Here is a 19,042-nt window from a genome sequence, read left to right on the forward strand (position 1 = left end):
TTGGTAAGGAAGAACTTGAACTGTTCGGTAAACAGGGGAAAGCCGTTCGGGAAGAAAAATTTACCACGCATGCGCGGGCCGTAAACTGGTGATCGGAAAAAAATTCTTCACACGACTTGTGTTTGAAATGCCTGGGATTAGCCTGAAAGGATGGCAATGCACTGACATAGAGTAAAAATTGTGATCATGATTCTTTAATGTGTAATGGAATTTATAACATTTTAGCTCACGCCTGTGGACGTCTCAATAAAACGTTTTTGAGTCTACTTATGCAACATTGCGGACAAATGTGTCCAACCGCACAAGCATCCACGTTTATTCATATACAATAATTAATGTGCAATATTAAATATTTTGAATTTAAGAGGGAAAAAATGCACAAAACTAGGTGAGGTTTTACTGTTTATTATTGGCCACACATTCTTAGCAACAGTAGGTATTCGTTTTGGACTGTTATTCAAGAATGCAAATTCCTGTTACTATACAGTAATAATTTCTTATTTTATTGATCTTTAGCAGCTCATTAATTTTATATATAGAAGAATTATTTGTCCTCTACCAACACGGAAACAAGCCAGTTAGAAGTCACACTAGAAATGAATAATGAATACAGGTTGGAGATTCTGTTCCCGTTTGGCTGACACTTGAACATACTCTTCCGCTCAATTCCACATTTATGCTTTTAACAGATTAAAAAGCAAAAGGTACTTTCATCATGTTTGTACAGGGAGCGCAAGTACACTACCGCTTTTTCCCCAGCTGGCCCTGCCCTCACAAGCACTTCTGTGTTAAAGTTTCTCCCCTTCCGTTGTCTCTGTAAGATATTAAGATGGCGCCTTTACAACGTCAAGTCCATGCGATAACTCAATGTCCAACAGAGGCCAATATTGAAATTACCAGAAAGTACAGTTAGAAAGGCGATGGCAAAAATAGTCCACATGGATTCAGGTTTTTAATTTCAGTGATTTTTTTATGTTCACATTTCTCCATAAATAGTTTGTGAAACAAACATATCAACGAATAATAAGGCTAGTACAAGGGACCTTTTTCTCGTTCTGTTCTAGTCGTAGTAGGCCGTTCTGTAGTATCATCGGCCTCGAACGTGGCACAGTAACACAGTTAATCAGTTAAACATTTGCTTTTGAGGAATAAGTTGATGCGTGACCCATTTCCCCAGAAAGCGTTACAACATCACATTCTAGCTGCATTTTAATCAGAAATACATTCCGATAAGTCATATGGGATTTCAAGGCAATTAAAGTAAAACTTTGTCTTTTAAATTAACGTATAGAAAATAGCATATAAAACATTCAGTAATTCATATAAATAAGCTTATTTTATATATCACTTAACATGCGAGGTACTATTTCATATTTATTTTGAAAGTAGTGCTGGTGGTTTGAAATCATTTTATATGCACAATATATTTTATGAATGCATAATGTTCAATTCGTAAAAATAGGTTACAATGCAATGTTGTAGCTCTGTGTGCCACGTTATCGTATTTCCCTCGTGGTGTTTAATATTCTTCAGGCTATTATATTCATACAAACACGTTTTGTTCAAAAGCTTATTCACATAAAACAGACTAATGATTAATCAAACCGCCCTATATCACAGGACATAACACCCTCATTTTCACAGAACTACAATTAAAACAATGCAAGCAGACATACAGGAACTTTCCGTCTTCGTGATATTACTTCCATCATATTGAAGATATGAGTGTTGCTGCTGTTGTTAATAATGATTTATGAACGTCCTGCTTTATTCATTTTTTTTTTGATGCCTCATACCGAATTGCAAACTTCCAACTACATATATATGGTGCCTTAACGTTTTATTCGATTACATTTTTGTATTTGACCCCAAAATACTTATGCATTTATGGCTCAAAACCATGTGTATGCGCATAACTGCATGGAAACCTGCTTGTAGTACAGTTTGTGTAATTTACGTCGTTCGCAGTGAGTGGCTTAAACTTGTGAAGAATTATCGGAACTTCCGGACTGTATTGGTACCAACTGTAAGCCATTAAAATTACTTATTTTGCCCAAATAAGAAATATTACCATAGAAACATTGTAAATTATTCGTCACCATGAACAACCGAACTAATGGGACTGAAGTATAGCCGTATATGATAATATTACAGCATATCTAATGAATGCATGTATATCCTTAAGTTATATTATCATATACACAGGTACACAGGTTTATCAGTGCGCATACATACTGAAATAGATCAAATGACAAACCAAACTGCATTAGGCAAATCTATAATATTTAAATACTGGAGTTCTTTTAGACCTAAATAAGACACGTTATTTAAAAGTAGCCTACAACCGCATATTTGAAGGTTAAATTTACTCTTTAAAAAATTAAGCTGGTCATGACCCAAAACTGTACATGGTCTTGTTAGAAAACATTTTCATAAATATAATTTAAGTTCAGAGCTTTCGCTGATAATTAAATTACAAATCGATAAATATGGCATCGTGGACACGCATGTACATATTTATAAACAAAAGGCAACTGTTTATTCAGCTGTAACAATCATATTCTAAATACCACATCTCTCCACCGGAACACGGACGTTCACAACAGATTCGACCCCATCAAACAAGCAAAATACATTCACGAATATATAGTGATTTATTATTTTTGCTGTTCAAGTTCAAGACAAAGACTTTGGCACATTTCTTAAGACGTTATCAATTTCAACAATCGATTCAAAAGCGATTAAAAACCCGCTTAATTATATATAATATATATAAAATATTGATTCAATATTTTTTCTAATTTATATTTTGAGAAAAATACACAAAATGAAAAATAAAATAATCTGAAAGTGGAGAGAGGAAACCTTTATGGTTTTAAAGATTTTTTTTTTTCTTCAGACCTTTCAGAAGAAAAGTCAACTTTGAAATCCTGAGAGGGACGAGGCCTGTCGGCGGACGGTCATGGCATCACACCTCCTTATGGTTGCTCCCATTCCATTCTGTACACCTTCGTGAAAGTTCGTAAGGTCCATAAACTTACGGGCCGCACTAGAACCCCACTTCTTTTTCGATTCAGACATACCACTCGTTGAAGTTAGTTGGAAGTCCGTCACTGTGAGCCGAAGTGTTTTGAACGCCGGTCTGGGGAGTTTTCGTAGGCTCCTCGGTGCCGGCAGAGACGAGAGCTGGTGGAGTGGAGGATTCGTATCCAGAACTCGCAGCAGGAGAAGACTCTGACCCTTGAGACTCGTGCACCTGTAATAGTAACGGTAACGCACCGATTACCATAGATTTACGTAATCTACAAGACTAGTTTCTATATTACTTTGTGGCGATTCTTCAAACACCTCACCAACTTTCTCGCAGAAGATGAGAGAATTGGAAGTGAATTACCTTCATGTGTTTCCTGAGAGAGCTCGGGTGTGTGTAGGATTTGTCGCACACTTTGCAGATGTATGGCTTGTCTGAAGTATGGACATGCATGTGCTTCTTCCTGTCGCTACTGTTTGCAAAGCGTCTGTCGCACCCTTCAAACTCGCACTTAAACGGCTTCTCACCTGTAAGGAAAAAAAAACACGTTTTGCACATAAATCCTTCCCTGTAATGATCGACCAGTGTTAAAATGACATAAAACTTATTTTAATAGGCTCGAGACAAAAATGTATTTCTCCAGCGTCTGTCCTTATTTATTACATATAGAATAGCTTATGTCAATGGAAAATTTATTATCCTGAAAAGTGGTAAAAATGAATGCGTAGCTTTGGTAACAGTATATGCATTAATTAAAAAATGTAGCCTATTTTCTAAAAAAAATGACATAAACACAAACACGGGTATTCTTAAACATGAAAATATTCTGGTACAAATAGACTATTGTGTTATAAGCACGTGTTTACTGGATGTTTGGAGAAATGTATCCTACGGTCATATAACCTGATAATTGAAACGCCGATAAGTTTCGTGATTAGGCCACAAAATGTCACCCAAAATATATGTAAATTCGGAACTACAAACTAAACTGGGGCTGTGCGGCCATTAGTTCTCTTAATTCTCGCTTTAGATCATAACTGTATGGTACTTTTACATTTCCTAACAATAGTTTCCTCGCAAATTATCTCTTCTCTGTATTGCCGAACCCGCACCGCTACTAAGTAAAATAATAATAATAAAAAAAGACGAACGTTAAAAAACGGTGCAATTTCATGTGAAATTACAAGAGATACATTAAATAGAACACACTTACCTGTATGAGTTCTTTTGTGAATTTTCAAATTTTCTGACCTTGCAAATATTTTCCCACATCCAGGGAATGGACAAGGAAACGGTTTTTCTCCAGTGTGGACTCTAATGTGATTCACTAGCTTGTATTTCGCCTTAAAAGATTTCCCTTCCCTGGGACAATCTTCCCAGAAGCAAATGTGGTTACTCTGTTCGGGTCCTCCTACATGCTCCATAGAGACGTGGGTCACCATCTCATGCATCGAGCTGAAAGTCCTGTCGCAGGTTTTTTTCGGTCGGTTGATCTGGTTCTCGTCTATCCACTTACAGGACAGTTCTTGCTTAATGGGCTGCCTCATATACCTAAAGAAAGCGCCGGGGCCATGGTGCGTCGGTACGTTCATTCCCATGTTCATATTGATTGAGTGGTTATAGTTATGCAGCTGAGCAGCGCTATAAGGATCCGTTCGGGGGCTGGCGACCGGGCGATATGGGTCAGGTCTTCCAAAAATGTCCCCGCGTAAACCCAGATGCATTTGGCTGTTGACTACATGCCCTCCCGATGAAGCATGGCTCACCGTTTGCTCGTGTAGTCCAGGAAACAAGATGTGCCCAGAGTTGTCGGCAATTCCAGGGGGTCCGTGGAGACTCCCCGCCGAAGCAGCAAAGATCCCATGCTGGGCACTGGTAGCTGCGGTATCCCCAATGCCGGCGCTCCGGTTTCTGAACAGAAATTCTCGGGTGGAGTTAAAGGCGGCTCCGCTGTAAGAACCCACTTGGCCACCGTGGTGGTGTCCCAGGGCGGCAGCGTAGCCGGTGGCTTGCGGAGTGAATGCAGATGTCTGGCTGGATGCTAGATCGTGAGTTACAGAGTTAAGCTTGAAAGCTGTAGAATGGGAAGTATCTCCAAATGGACTTAGCCCCAGTCCGGGATCTCGGTTGCCTATTTCATGGTGCCTTGGTGTTCCAAAGCCCCCGACTCCAATCGTAGAGAACTGCGGACCGCTTTCAAGCAGCATGGTCATTGTGACCAACTGACAAAAAAGGGGGAAAAGAAAACAAATGACCAAAATTTACAAATCCAGACTGACTGGCTACTGTTGGCCACCGGACAAAACTAACTTAATATTTTGTTGGGGGTTTGTTCAGGAAAGCAATGCACAACTAAAAAAAATCTGAAATGACAGTCCGTCTGTCAGTTAACGGGGAGGCAGAAACTCCCGCAAATGGGATCCCTGCATCTGAGGATCAGACTTCCCCCGTCTGCAAACGAGTGATGTCCTTGGACTGATAAAGTCAATCACTCACTCCTTGGAGATAAATGAGCTCGGGAGGCAGCGCTACGACAGCCAATGAGAAGCTTGCCACTGCCTTGACACGTGACACAATAACAGGGCGTTAATTGGCTAGATATGCGCTGATTGGCACAATTGAGTATTGGAAATGGCAGTTTATTCAAATGGTTGAATTCCATTGGTCATTGAGAGCATTATTTACAGGTAAGGTTACTGGACATTATCTACCCTGAATAATTATGCTCCCTTTACCGTTTTAAGCATGTAAAATGTTCTGAAACTTAAAGTATAACCATCCACCTTTAGCTCTTTAGCAGGCTCGTTTAAAATGAGCAAACGAGTGTTTACCAAATAGCAGTGCGACTTAACGCGAAAACACACATTTCCTGACTGACATGGTACCGCTTTCTTAACTTGCTATTAGTCGGCTGTGTGAAAATGAGTGTTGAAAATGGTCAGAGGAAATATTTGTGACAAGCAGGGAAGTTTCGTTTACATTGCAAGCTCTCAAATCATCAGAGTTGAAAGTGCGTAAAAACAGCGAGATGCCTTTAAGTGGAATATATGTATATCATAACGCACGAAAAGATCAAACTGAACGTGGTAACGCACATCACGAAAATTCGTGCTTGAATCGTAAGGATCTGTCAGAATCGTTGTTCTTCTGTCTTCCTGTTTGCCTGCTTGTCTAAAGCTTGATTTGTGAATGTGGATAATTTTATTATTTCCTTGTCTTACTATTCTATATTTGGCAGAGTTCCGAAATTCAGCTTTATTCCGCCGCGTGGGAAGGGAGGGGGATTTTTCCAAAGCGCTATAGGGTGTAGGATGCAGGAATAAAGGGCAGAAAGAAAGATGGTAGTAATTGTAATATCCTGAGATTTTTTCACTGAACCAAAAAACTCCTGCTATTCAGCGACTTTCACAGGGCCGCCGCCGAATCGCTGCAGGAAACATAAAATCTGATCAAGTTCAGAGACGCCTTGAGTGCTTCAAGCGCCGCTTTGTAATTCCGTCTCCTTTCCCCCATTTTGGCCCAGGATGGAGTTCACATTCTTTATTTTACAAATCCTGGGAGAAAAAGAGAAAAATCTTCATATCACTGCAGTTCGCATTCGTTCTTCTACTCCGTTGTAATTCCTCCCAAATTAGTATTTTAAAATGTAAGGTGAGTTAACCGAAGTATTTGATATTGATATGTGTGGAAAAACGACGTTTTTTAAATATTTAAATGTAATAACCGATGTTTGCCTTTTAGTTGTTTATTTTTAATATCTAGTTTTAAGTAGTGAGGGTGCGGAATGTTTTGCTGGTGTTGTATAAATATCACCCACTAGTAGTCTTAGTAATGCAAAATAAATTGCGAAATGTTGCGTGCGATTTATTATCCGATTATGGAATGTAAGTACAATAACTACCTCGTATAAATTATGGAGTCACTAATCACACCTACCATGCAGCTCCATCGGTCTCGCAAATATTTTAAAAGTAACATCAGTAGCTCACACGGTGGGAGCGCAGGAGAGTTTAACGATGAATATGTTGAGAGCTGTTAAACTCCAAAGATTTATGGTGACTTCTGTGAACTTTCACAGCTGACAGGCAGTTAAGTTTTTCTCAACTTTGGTCTTCGATATTTTATTAGCCCGTTGAACCGAAACTGCTGGCAGAGGTTATTACGCCCAGTATGTTCGCAGTAGGATTGTATCTTTAAAATAATTTGCGAGCGTAGGCGCTTGCATCGTGGCCTCCGTAACAAACATCATTGACTTGGATCATCAGCTGACCGTTCCCGTGTACTTGGCTTCTGAAGTTGCAGACCATCAGGCCAAGGAGGCACCCTGACCTTTGGCCTCAGAAATAAGAAATGACCTCATGTGTTGTTCTAGGTTACCGTCTTAAAAAAAACGAAATCAACTGTTGCAGCCCTAAGAGACCCCAGCATGTATTATGGGATACATAATTTTCTCCCAGTGTTCTTGATTTTCCATAGTACAAATCCCCTCAGATGTACGAATATGGCAGTTATAGAATATAACGGCTATATAAACAGGAGTCCACAAGAAATGTTTCATTTACAATAGATTCTTTTTTTTTTGTTCTGTTATTGTTTGCAGTAGTGAACTGTTTTAATAGCAAGAAACTAGTGGTGTTACATAGAAAAGTACAGGGGAAGTTTTCTTTAAATGATACATAATTTAATGAAAATGGCTATAACATAATGATATCCTTTCCTCCCATCGCTTAAGCTGGTTTCCCATAGGGACATCCGCTCGGAACATAATGGTTGTTCCTTCAGTCCAGCAGAGTACTTTCACTCTCTGGTCCAACAGCATTTTGGAGTTGCCTTCTCAGCAAGCAGTGGTAATTCACTGAGAGGTTGTATATCTTCTGCCAAAAAAGCCTTTATATTTACTACATCTGTTTGGATTTTACCTTCAGTGGTTAACTGTTTGTAACAGTGTCCCGTAATAATGTAATAGAAGGAGGCAGTTTTTGTAAACATCCTATAAATATGCTTTTTGTTCTTCGTTTGTGGTGCTGTGTCTTTACATTCTGTTAAACAATAACACCCGCACTTCATACCGAGAGCAGTGAACTGTCAGACAGGCGTATGTCATGGAATCGCCTCCCCATGTGATGCGTCTTCCATTTACTATAACTTGCCCTTGACAGTTAAAGAGTTCATGTCAAGTATGTGCAGAATTTCTTTGTTTGATAACATGGGAGTTTCAAAAGCTCAAGGAGGCTAATTAAGGATTCATACAAACACTGGCCCTGTGATTAACATTTAAGGACATTAATCTTTCTGTAGCCTGAGAGTGGCTGGCTCCTGTGCGGAGGCCTGCTTCACTTGGGCATGGCTGGAAGCCACACTTGAGGGATTGCTTGTAGTCTGCATTATAAAGGATGGTACTGTAGACGTGATACATGGTGGTGTAATAGCTTACTTCAGGTCCTAGATGTGGATCAAAATGGATGTAGGAAATGCTACTAGCTTGAACACCAGTTACAGAAACCAAAACAATGCAGGAATACTCATCTTTTATAATTAAATATGCAGAGACAATGCAGGAATACTCCAGCTTTATCATTTAAAATATGGAAACTTGTTGTTTCCAAATATCTGGTGAAAAGATATTAAATATGTGGATAAATTCTGTGTTCCGCCCGCTGTTAAAGGCATGTGATGAGATTATACTGGGAAAAGAAATTGTAGGTTAAGCTGTATGTATGAAAGCTACACGAATGGCGTCCCGGTGTGTATGAACCTCCTCAAGGGTGAAACATGTATTTCTACTCCATGTTTACAAAGAGTATGTCTTAGACTTTATCGACATACGAAATAAAGTAAAATACTACCACCTCTACTACTGAGGTTACTTACTGGAACTACAACTACTACTAATCATAATAATAATAATGATACATTTACATTTTTATTAGACAATTCTTTATCATTTAAAGAAAACTTCCCCAGTACTTTTCTGTGTAACACCACGAGTTTCTTGCTATTTAAACAGTTCACTACTGCAAACAATAACAGAACAAAAAAATGAATCTGCTGCAAAGGAATGAATCTGCTGCATTTCTCGTGGACTCCTGTTTATACAGCAATATAAGTATGCCTTGCTTAGTAACAGCACTGGTCTGGCACTGCGTCGTTTCTCTCTGGCTTCACGGTGACGCTGTTCCTCTGTTTTCTTCTGTTAGCCCACTGCTGCTCCTTGTGCACTTTTGCACTGTCCGGCGTGATCAGCTGTGCAGCTCGCCTGCTCCCTCCTAGGCGGCCCAGGGTTCCGTTACGGACGTGTGCGGGTTTGGAGGTAACCGCGGCGTAGACGCCCGTCTCCGTGCCCTTTGCCAGTTTCCTCCTCTCCTTTTTATTGACGCTGCGTTTTTTTTAGCTCAACCATCTAACCTTTCCCTTGATTTGATAATTAGGGACCCTACAATACTTTTACATTGCAGCCCCCCCCCCCCCCCAAAACATAAGCGGGTGTTTCATTTACTACTTCTTCGCTTCACTAAACAATGGAGGAGCTGAGGAGTTAGTGTCTGCTCAATGAACTCAACAGTTGGATTCGTTTTACTACCGAAGTTATAACTTAAAGGCTTTGAATCTAATTATTACAATTAAGGTGGTGTCTTTCTGGTGTGAAGTGTATCGGTGTTTGTTTAATTATGCACCACAGTTCAAAAGACCCCAGATTCTGTTTGTGTTCATTTTTAATGCTTTTAACAAAATGGACACACAGGTGCAGAGTTAGATCCCAGCAACATAAAGAATTGGAGGTAATGCACAGAAGGCCCTGTTACCAACCCAGTAAAACTGGGTGGTCCGAATGTAATGCATGAAATGAAATTAAATGCTGGTACATTAATATATGGCTAATTGGTTATTTTCTCTTTGCAGCAGGGCAGACCTTTTGGGGCTGCTCAGCCAATGAGAGAATAATTTATGTATGTTTGATATCAATTACCCAATTAACTAATTATCAGGTGATGGATTACTCTTAGGTCCGTATATTACAACTTATTAACGTCAATTTGGTTTTACTGTAACTGTACAGTGCTAAATATGTCATATTAGTGTCTCCCGTATATATAGCATAAACATTGCGTGTGCATTTTTTTAAATACTGTATTCTAATATGTAGATGTTCCTTAGTGTATTGATATCTAATACTCTATTCCAGTTTACATCATTCATACGTGGGCTATATTAAAATCAAATTTAAATTTAAATTGAAAAATTGTTTCCGGGACCAGTATCTGATCTTAGATCGGCAGTCTACACCCCCCATTATATGGTCTCCGCATCAGGTGAACGATTTTTAAAAAAAATTTTTTTTTTAATAATCGATTATTATTTAGACTTTAGATGCGTCGCTTTGGGCTGAGCATCATTTCCCACACCACAGAAAAATGTTTTAGCTCATAGAAAAAACTTCAAACGCTCTTAGTCGAACTCATAAACAATAATTAATTCAAGCAATATCTATCGAGGATAACTGTTTACTGCAGTACATGCAATACATGGATGTTCAAATAATAACAGGGTCTGTTTTATTGGAAAAATATGCACGTTTGATATTTTTTGTGAAAGGTTAATCTTTAATCCTAGTTCTGAAATTATTTTGCCCACCTTTCCCATGTGTTTGGCGCCATTAGTAATTTGTTTTGAAGAATGGCCAATTTTTGACACACTGTCCAGTGCAAGGTCTGATGAGCAGCTCATTTTATGCTAGTTCACTTAGCGTTTTGTCCTAGGAAATATTTCGAACGACGTTAAAACGTATTCAGCCCCAATGTACTTTATTCAAGACTGTTTCAAGACTTAGAACATATTGTTGCAAGATTTTAAAACGTGTAATATGTGTAATGAGTGCACCACACGATTGTATGCCTGATATGTAAAATTACTTTAAAATTACTCATACCACGTCCAGTTTGAATTTACAGAAAACATGCAATGCCTTGGGCGACATTAGCAGTCCGACCAAATTACCTTACACTATTTTCTAGAAATCTTAGACCACTTTGAAAAGAACATTGTAGCGCGCGGAAGTAGCTTATATAATAAACTCAACAAAATTTTCCATATGCATTCATTGACGAATTTTACCACGCGCAAGTCACTTGTAAAATATTTCGTCTGTTTAAATATGATCTAATTAACGCTATTGTTTAGACTACAAACTAAGTGAAAATGGAGACCGCTGAAACACTATGAAAAATTGAGAAATTTTTAATTTTTAATATTCAATATTTAATTTGACGGAGGCATCTCGGGAATCGATTGAATGATGTTTAAAAGGTCAGTCTGTGTCTTGTTCTTTGTTTGTAGCTACTGGTTTAAAAACTGTATATTTAAATGGAGGTTTTCAGAATATAATCTTTTCCCGTTAGCCAATGAACTATAATGAATCACTGCAATGATAAAATTGCGCGTCTGATAATGGCACCACTAATGGGTTTGACGCCTACATGCTATACCTGCAGTTTAACATCAAGGCTTGTCAAGGTGCGCCCTTAGACTTTTGTCACTGGCATATGTGACTTGGATTTGTATTACGTGCGGTTTTACTGAATCATTATATAACCAAGTTAGGATGTCTGACCGTTCTTTTTAGGGCAAAAATGCTTGAAGCGGTACGGGTATAACACATAGCCGTACAGCCAAAGAAAATGAAATAATATTAACAATCAAAAAAGCAATCAGTCAAATAAATCGGGAAAATATAAGTAATCGAGAGGATTAATATAAAAGTCGGAGTGGATAAACGTGAAAGCTAGCTAATAACAAAATACATGACTATATTGTCCATTTATATGAATAAACATCACTGGTGTGTTTCACTTTTATCATGTGCAAATGTTTTTTTTTTTTACTAATTCCTTACTGGCAGGATGTATGAACGCGTTTGTGTATTGCGGGTGTGCGCGAGGTGGATTAGCTAGTTGTCTGCTCCTGCCCGCGGCTGCCAAGTCAGAAGTGCGTCCATTTTATACATCGGTAATTTTACCCACGGCTTCACAAAATATTTAAAAAGTAAATTGCATTAATAAAAATATCCTGTTTTGTTTTTTTAAAACTGCTTGGACCTTAGAGAAGCATCATTTTTAACTAATCGTGAGACGTTATACTATAATAATCTCTCACTTGTAAATAAAACAATTTAGTCTTGAATTCTTCTTATTGTTTTATTTGCCTATTTATCTATTTTAATGAGGTTGTATGATTAGGTTAATACTTGTGGAGAGAATACTTGGCCTCATTGGGATGTCCAGTCTAAAGTGACGAGCCTCCGTGTTCTTACTTTGAAACTTAACCGGTCCTTCTTTTTTTCTGATGCAGCGTCTGGAAGTCAAAGAGCGGCCAGATTTGGCACTGCATGCGCGGCAGATTTCAAAGCATTTTCTGTAGTTTTTTTTTTTTTTTTGAAACGGAGTCTTGCAGCGAACGCATGCGTGTCCCTTTTAAAACAAACCCTAGCCTCCATCAATCATACAGGACTCCAGCCAATCCCAAAGCGCTCTATTTTAAAAGCGGTTCTGCCTGCTGTGCTTTTATATTGCACCACGGCCTGTTTCGGCCAGTTTTACTACCATGCTTGCTTCCACAAATCAGGAGAGCAAAGTGAACGGCATGAGGCACATACCAACTTTTTTTTTAACTTACTACATCTTGTTCAGCTTGCGAATTTCACACGCAGATAATATATAGTGGGGATAAAGGGATGGGAACTGCTAGGTAAATTCTTAACATAAGATGGTTGTTTTTTCCAGTTTCACAGCCAAACTAACAACAAAACATGTCATGCCTGTCGAGGTTTAGTGGCTGCCCTCTCTCTCACTTGTACCCTGGGGAGAGCAATACTGAAGCCAGCGTGTGGCTGCCACCTTTGGCAGTGGAGCTCACAGGACACCCCACTGGTACTTCCTTAAAACTCTGCCCCGCACAAAATTTACGAGACGATCCTGAGGCAAGATACAGTGTGTATCTTGACTATTTGGGTCCTCGATCTTCACACTCTGGATTCGCTAGACGCCGCCTGCACCGCGGCTCTAAGGGTATTAGCGGTGGACCAGATCTTTCTGGAACAACCATGTCACCAGTCACTGACCAACTTGCACCAAGAGCTACCCAACATAGCACCAGTGGAAGGTACCGTGACCTCCCCAGCTCTAGAGAAGGCGGGGGCCATGCATTTTTCACGGCTTACCAAGAACAGGCCCACGGCTCCTCAGACTCGACTCGGAAGCTCGGCGGTCAAATAATGGTGGCTGTACCCGGGGACCTTCTCTCGAGAACGCAGCCGTACAGCCAAACCCTGAGCGCCTCAGGGGGTCACGGTCAGCAGTTTGTCACCCAGTTCCTGAGTCTCTACAAGCCTCTCAATATGGCCATCCATGGAGGAAGTGACTCTCTTCTAAGGTACTCCAGGCAGAACCCAAAGCGTGACTTGGTCTGCAGGTGGAGTGGCGGCCAACGGGGGGCTGGGAAGAGCCCCTGCATGAGGACCTTCGCCAGTATGTATGAACTGGTGACACATGTGACTGTGGAGCACGTTGGAGGACATGACCAGTCTGAGTACATTTGCCACTGGGAGAGCTGCTGTAGGTCAGGAAAGCCCTTCAAGGCCAAGTACAAACTGGTGAATCACGTCAGAGTCCACACTGGAGAGAAGCCTTTCCCGTGTCCCTTTCATGGCTGCGAGAAAGTGTTTGCCAGGTCAGAAAACCTCAAGATCCACAAGAGAACACACACAGGTTGGTAACGATGATGCTAAAGCAATTTATCATGAGTGCCTCTTAAAAATCATACTGTTTGGTTTACTGGTTAACAGTAATATGCTTTTAATTATTGAACTGTATTAAATTCAAAAATATAATTTCTTCCAGGGTTTTCAGTTAAATAAAGGCACTTACTAGCTATCACTCTAACACAACAATGGTCAATCTGATTTTTTTGGTTAGGTAAATTACAAATATATTTTATGGCATGGTCACGTATTTTCAAAAAATAAAACTTCCATGTTGAAGTTTTAGTATAGGTTCAAAAATGGGTTGGCTATTCGCTAGTTACAATAAAATGCGATTTGAAAATGCTTGCGTAGTCGATATGGGTCCGAATGTCCCCTTAACCGGTACAATGCAGGCTTTGGACAAAATCATTCCACATTCAGTCCATTTAAGAATGGATTAGCAATCATTAACCTACAGCGTTCAAGATTTTGATTATGGCGTTCAGTATTCATTATTAAATATCAGTTATTAAAAACTTAAATTATGACTCTTACTTGCCGACGTTACTGGATAGCATTGGTATTAAGCGCAGCTGTATTCTGTTTTATTGTTTAAATATTACTAGCTGTACAATGAAAAGTCACGTCATTATACATGACATATAACTAAAAGATACATACAAGGGTTTAGGAACCAATGGGACCGGAGGATGTGTAACCCTTAAGATGAATTTGGTTTCATTTGTCCAACCAAAAATTAGAACTTTACATTTAAATGAAGTTAGCCCCCCGATGACATGGCCGTGTATAGATGTATACAATATTTCCACCTTCCTTGCAGAAGACGAGTACCATGTTCTTTCCGTACATTCATGGGTTGAGTCTGACAGAATAAAAAATGTCCGATTTTGGTCCCCTCCCTTCGTCATTTATAAAATAAATAAATAAAGGCCGGGACACCGGAGAGCTGTGACGTAGCTGCACGCCCCGGAATCCTGCGGAAAGCTCCTGCTGTTATGAGGAGCGCCACGGGGTATTAAAGCACAGGCGCGTTCGATATAGTCTCACGATACGAACGTAACGGGATCTTTAACAATGGGTTAAACAATGGGATTTGTGAAAAACTAAACTGTAGACTGATGTGGAAGTTAAGGCGCATTCGTTATTACCAATTGAATTTGCAATCTAGTATTCCACAATCCTTTTACAGTACGAATACAATAGCTGCGGTTGCAAAATGTGAAATTTGTTCATTTAAACTATGTAGAAATGCGACCGTTATTGTACAACTATTAATTATTTTATGTACAATTGACAGCATAGATCTACACATGTTAACATTAATTTTCGTACATACTAATTTTATGATTTTCCAGAAATTCTTCATAGGCCTATCCGATGGTTGCAATTTGCGGAGGAATGGGAATGAATGACCGACCCTTAAAGGACTTAAGTCCCTGTACTTTTATGACACCGTAAAAATATATGTACGTATTGGATGATGCGTGCATTCAGTAAAAGGGAGCTAGCTGAAAGCGCAGAGTCCCGTGAGCAATGGGAGGGTGACTCGCGTGGAGAGGCACTAAGAACACTCACGTGATACAGTATATTTACCCAGAGATGTTGCAGGGTTCAACCAGGTGTATTTAACTTATTGGTAATTTCGAATCGTTCTTTCAGTACTTAGAAAAAAACAAATTGACAAAACTAATGTTATGTCGCCGTGAGGTTTTTTTTATATGTGCATTAGTAGAGCCGTGTTCTTCACATAACACGCGGTAATTTCTCCCCCTTTTTACATTTAGGTGAAAAACCCTTTAAATGTGGGTTTGATGGCTGCAGTCGGAGATTTGCTAACAGCAGTGACCGGAAGAAGCATTCCCATGTGCACTCCAGTGATAAACCCTATATGTGTAAAGTCAGAGGGTGTGAGAAGCGTTACACCCATCCAAGCTCACTCCGCAAGCACATGAAGCTGCATTTCAAGGGTTTCATGGCCAAAAGTGATGAGGGGAGTGGGGAAGACGGGGAGCACCTTCACAAGGTCAGGCTGTCCCGCGAAGCGGATCGCCGAGGCGCTTCCTCTTCTGAAGTTGCCTCGTCCAGTTCACGGTCCTTGCGAGGTTCGGTATCACCCGAAACAAGAAATGGGCCAAGTTTCTATACACTCGACCGAAGCCTAGGGTATTCTGCAGAAAGGTCTCAGCCCCTGTTGGACCCAGTGCTGCTGCAGAGAGGCGATTATAGGACTGATTCGGGTCAATATAGCACCAGCCATCCGTCCCACGTCGGTGCCCAGAGTAACAGGACTTTTCATGGGCCCGCTTTCCAAAAAAGTATCGCAAACGGATGGTACACTTGTCATAATGGACCAGCGGCCGTCTTAAAGCAGTGTAACGATGATGTGTAGAACTTCAGTATGATACTCTTTGTTTGGACCATTGTTTCGAAATGTACGAAAGTGCAGCATGTAAAGCTTGACAGAGTAATAAAATGGGCGCTTTCCTTTTTAGCGATGTCCTTATTTAATCTTTGCTTTTTAATGTGACTTAATAATGTCGTGCAATCGGAGACTGACAAGCTTTAAATTATGCGTATTACTCTGTTTTTGACTCATAGTGAGGCGTTTGTGAAGGTTCATGACCGTCTTTTAACCCCGTTCCTCTCATATGCAAAAATATAACACCTTCGTTTCTCTTTGGCTTTTAGATTTTCTGAACTCGTTTGCAGTGTAATACTTGTTAATGTCTTTAACATTTAGCTTTTATAGGCTACTTGAATTATAAATTACTATAATAGGCAACATTTTTTCCTGCAAGAGTAAGGATGTTTGTTGAAGACATACCACAGGCACGTGTGACCGAAGGGTCTGTATTCCAGTTTTAATATGGACCGATATTAATTGGACCAATATTAAGGCGGCTTAATATTGGAAGAATGGGTTACTTTAACATTTAAAACGGGGTTGTCTTCATTTTTTATGGGAAAAACATGCCGAGTCCTATGTAAAATGTAACTCGTGAAGAGTGAAATCCAGATGTCATATTGTGTGTAATTTAATTCAGAATACTGTACTGAAATCCACAATAAACTGAGCTGTTGGAAGCGTTCCTGCGTATTTCATATTTCGGTGTTTATATTTTTAAAGCACTGTTACCTGTTGAAGTACGTATGCATCTGTTTGCACGGTGCGTGTCATTGTTATACTGAAGTTCGATCTGTACGGGTTTCTCCTGTGATCTCTGACTAGTGCGAGCACGCAAGCGTCTTGGACGCGCAAGCATTCGCTTGGAATATATAGGTATGTGTGGAGGAGGCGGGTGGATGTTAGTGTGTAGTAAGTTGTCTCACACGCTCCTCTGTGTCCCGCCATCTTCATCCCGTTTGTTTGTATCGATATGTATAGTGTATTTGACTAAAATGTAGCTGCGGTCTTCATAGTAAGAACTGATATTTAATATACTGTATATACTGTCCTATTAATTATGCATGTAATATTTCATTAAAGTATCTGCATTCTCTTTGATCAGACCGGTTGTGATTAAGACCAATGTGTTATACATCAGGCATGTCTCAGAGCTCCTGTTCCTTTTTTACTGCAACATTGTTAAATTTTGCGTAACTTGGATCCAAACTTCCTGGAATTACCTTAATTGCCAATTAAATGAAATGAAGTATATTGTTTGATTGGAAAAAGAGTCTTTTTGCCATCACAAATATACTTCGGCCTCCGTAGTATATTTGATAGATATTAAATATTAATGTAACACCACAGTTGAGTGCGACGTTTTAAAATAAAACATTCATTTATGATTTTAAAGTCATTAGAGTTTTTCTTGTGTTTTACGTGTTAACGTTTCCAAAGGGCACATAGTTGAAAGTTATGGCATAAAAATATAACCATTTTTGACTGCGTAACGACTGGACAACAATTTGACGATAGCGACAATAAAGACAACTCTATAGCCTTTACATTTACTCATATAGAAATCTCAGGAGAACATCAATCAACCTTTTGGTTTCAGGTGGAGTTATAAAATTGTGTTGCGCATCTTCCTTTCGCAGTTGGGATCTACTGGAATATTAGCCGAATCAGGTTATTTTATGAGGGAACAACTCGGTTCTGCTGGCGGAAAACGGTCTTACGTGTTTTACACATTTTGTAATTTCATTTCGGAAATTGAAGCTTTGATAGTGTGCTGGATTTTCCAGTGGCGTGCAAATATGTTTTAATAACGAATCCTGGGCCCACTGACCAGCGGCATGGAAAGTGAAAATAGGCTGCAGACTGCGGATCAGAGGGGCACCTGCTCTACATTATGCGTGATCTCACAGACGGCACCGCGCTCACTCAGGGATAATTCACTGCATGCTATTATGTCGTTTTATTAGTGACCAAAAGACGACTTTGGACTGTGACCCCATACTTCTAAATGACGACTTACAGCAAAATGAGACAAAAATGTAAAAAGCAACTTTCCTTCCATTTACGTGGTGTTACTTAATATATAGGCTTATGTACTAATCTTAAGAGATCGGTGGTGGGAAAAGTAGTCTATCATGCTTAAGCAGGCCTAAAAATACAGATATCACACCAAAATGGCACTCAGGCTAAAGTAAACCAGTAAACCACCCAGTAAATCTACGGAAAAGGCAGTCATCACCATCCAGATCCATGCAGTCCTATGACTCAGGTGCTCTGTATACAATATATATATATATATATATGGTGAGTAACAATGGTTGTGCAGAATGTTTTGGAGTAAAAAGTCGTTATTTAGCTCAGAAAAGTGGCAAACTTAAGTAAATTTTGCAACAACTTCCGGTACAAATCCGGAAAAATCCTACTTAAGTATACAGTTACGAAGTATTTGTACTTCATTGCTTTACACCTCTTTAAATGAGTTATGTTACTGGACACATTTGTGACGAGTCCATCAGCCTGCAGACCAATAAAACGGGAGTATTAGTGCACTGGTGTGTCATCTAATCAATGAAATCAATTATATGATATTCACAAAGGCCGGTGTGTATAGAGGTTTTTGGGATAACCATTAGGTCAACTGCTCAAACCCAGGTGTGAGGACTCTTCAGCCAATCAGTCCACTAATTAGTAATCTAATTAGGGAGTTGCCATGAAAACCCGCACACACACCGACCCTTTCTGGGTAAGATGGCCCACCCCTGGTATAAGCAGATGGATGGATGGATGGATGGAAGGAAGGAAGGAAGGATGGATGATGGAAAACTTTAGTAAGAACTAAGGACTGTTTGTT

The 19,042-nt window shown here is 39.6% G+C and overlaps 2 protein-coding genes across 5 annotated transcripts; one reads left to right on the forward strand and one right to left on the reverse strand.

The window, feature by feature from the left end:
- Window positions 1-1,361: 1,361 nt before the first annotated feature.
- On the reverse strand, window positions 1,362-5,529 carry zic3 (zic family member 3 heterotaxy 1 (odd-paired homolog, Drosophila)). Its single transcript, XM_049029653.1, has 4 exons — window positions 4,245-5,529; window positions 3,395-3,558; window positions 3,084-3,256; window positions 1,362-3,008 (listed from the first exon to the last, which is right to left on the reverse strand). The coding sequence occupies exons 1-4, from the start codon at window positions 5,242-5,244 to the stop codon at window positions 2,969-2,971; spliced, it is 1,377 nt and encodes a 458-aa protein (XP_048885610.1). The 5' UTR covers window positions 5,245-5,529; the 3' UTR covers window positions 1,362-2,968.
- Window positions 5,530-5,608: 79 nt separating this feature from the next.
- On the forward strand, window positions 5,609-17,298 carry zic6 (zic family member 6). Of its 4 annotated transcripts, none has more exons than XM_049029649.1 (4): window positions 5,609-5,718; window positions 9,229-9,341; window positions 12,377-13,791; window positions 15,572-17,298. In XM_049029649.1, the coding sequence occupies exons 3-4, from the start codon at window positions 12,834-12,836 to the stop codon at window positions 16,174-16,176; spliced, it is 1,563 nt and encodes a 520-aa protein (XP_048885606.1). In that variant the 5' UTR covers window positions 5,609-5,718; window positions 9,229-9,341; window positions 12,377-12,833; the 3' UTR covers window positions 16,177-17,298. The 4 variants fall into 4 exon arrangements, with proteins under 4 accessions (XP_048885606.1, XP_048885607.1, XP_048885609.1 ...); XM_049029652.1 differs by lacking the exon at window positions 5,609-5,718 and adding an exon at window positions 6,169-6,682; XM_049029650.1 differs by lacking the exon at window positions 9,229-9,341.
- Window positions 17,299-19,042: the final 1,744 nt, after the last annotated feature.

The sequence above is a fragment of the Brienomyrus brachyistius genome, chromosome 10, assembly GCF_023856365.1.
Source record: "Brienomyrus brachyistius isolate T26 chromosome 10, BBRACH_0.4, whole genome shotgun sequence".
Classification (NCBI taxonomy): domain Eukaryota; kingdom Metazoa; phylum Chordata; class Actinopteri; order Osteoglossiformes; family Mormyridae; genus Brienomyrus; species Brienomyrus brachyistius.

Bases quoted from the DNA above. Each gene is read 5' to 3' on its own strand.
- zic3 (XM_049029653.1), bottom strand. From the start codon at position 5,244: ATGACCATGCTGCTTGAAAGCGGTCCGCAGTTCTCTACGATTGGAGTC. The intron at 3,257-3,394 runs GTAATTCACTTC...TTACTATTACAG, and splicing joins CTCTCAGGAAACACATGAAG to GTGCACGAGTCTCAAGGGTC. The intron at 3,009-3,083 runs GTATGTCTGAAT...ACTTTCACGAAG, and splicing joins CCAACTAACTTCAACGAGTG to GTGTACAGAATGGAATGGGA.
- zic6 (XM_049029649.1), top strand. From the start codon at position 12,834: ATGTCATGCCTGTCGAGGTTTAGTGGCTGCCCTCTCTCTCACTTGTAC. The intron at 13,792-15,571 runs GTTGGTAACGAT...TTTTACATTTAG, and splicing joins CCACAAGAGAACACACACAG to GTGAAAAACCCTTTAAATGT.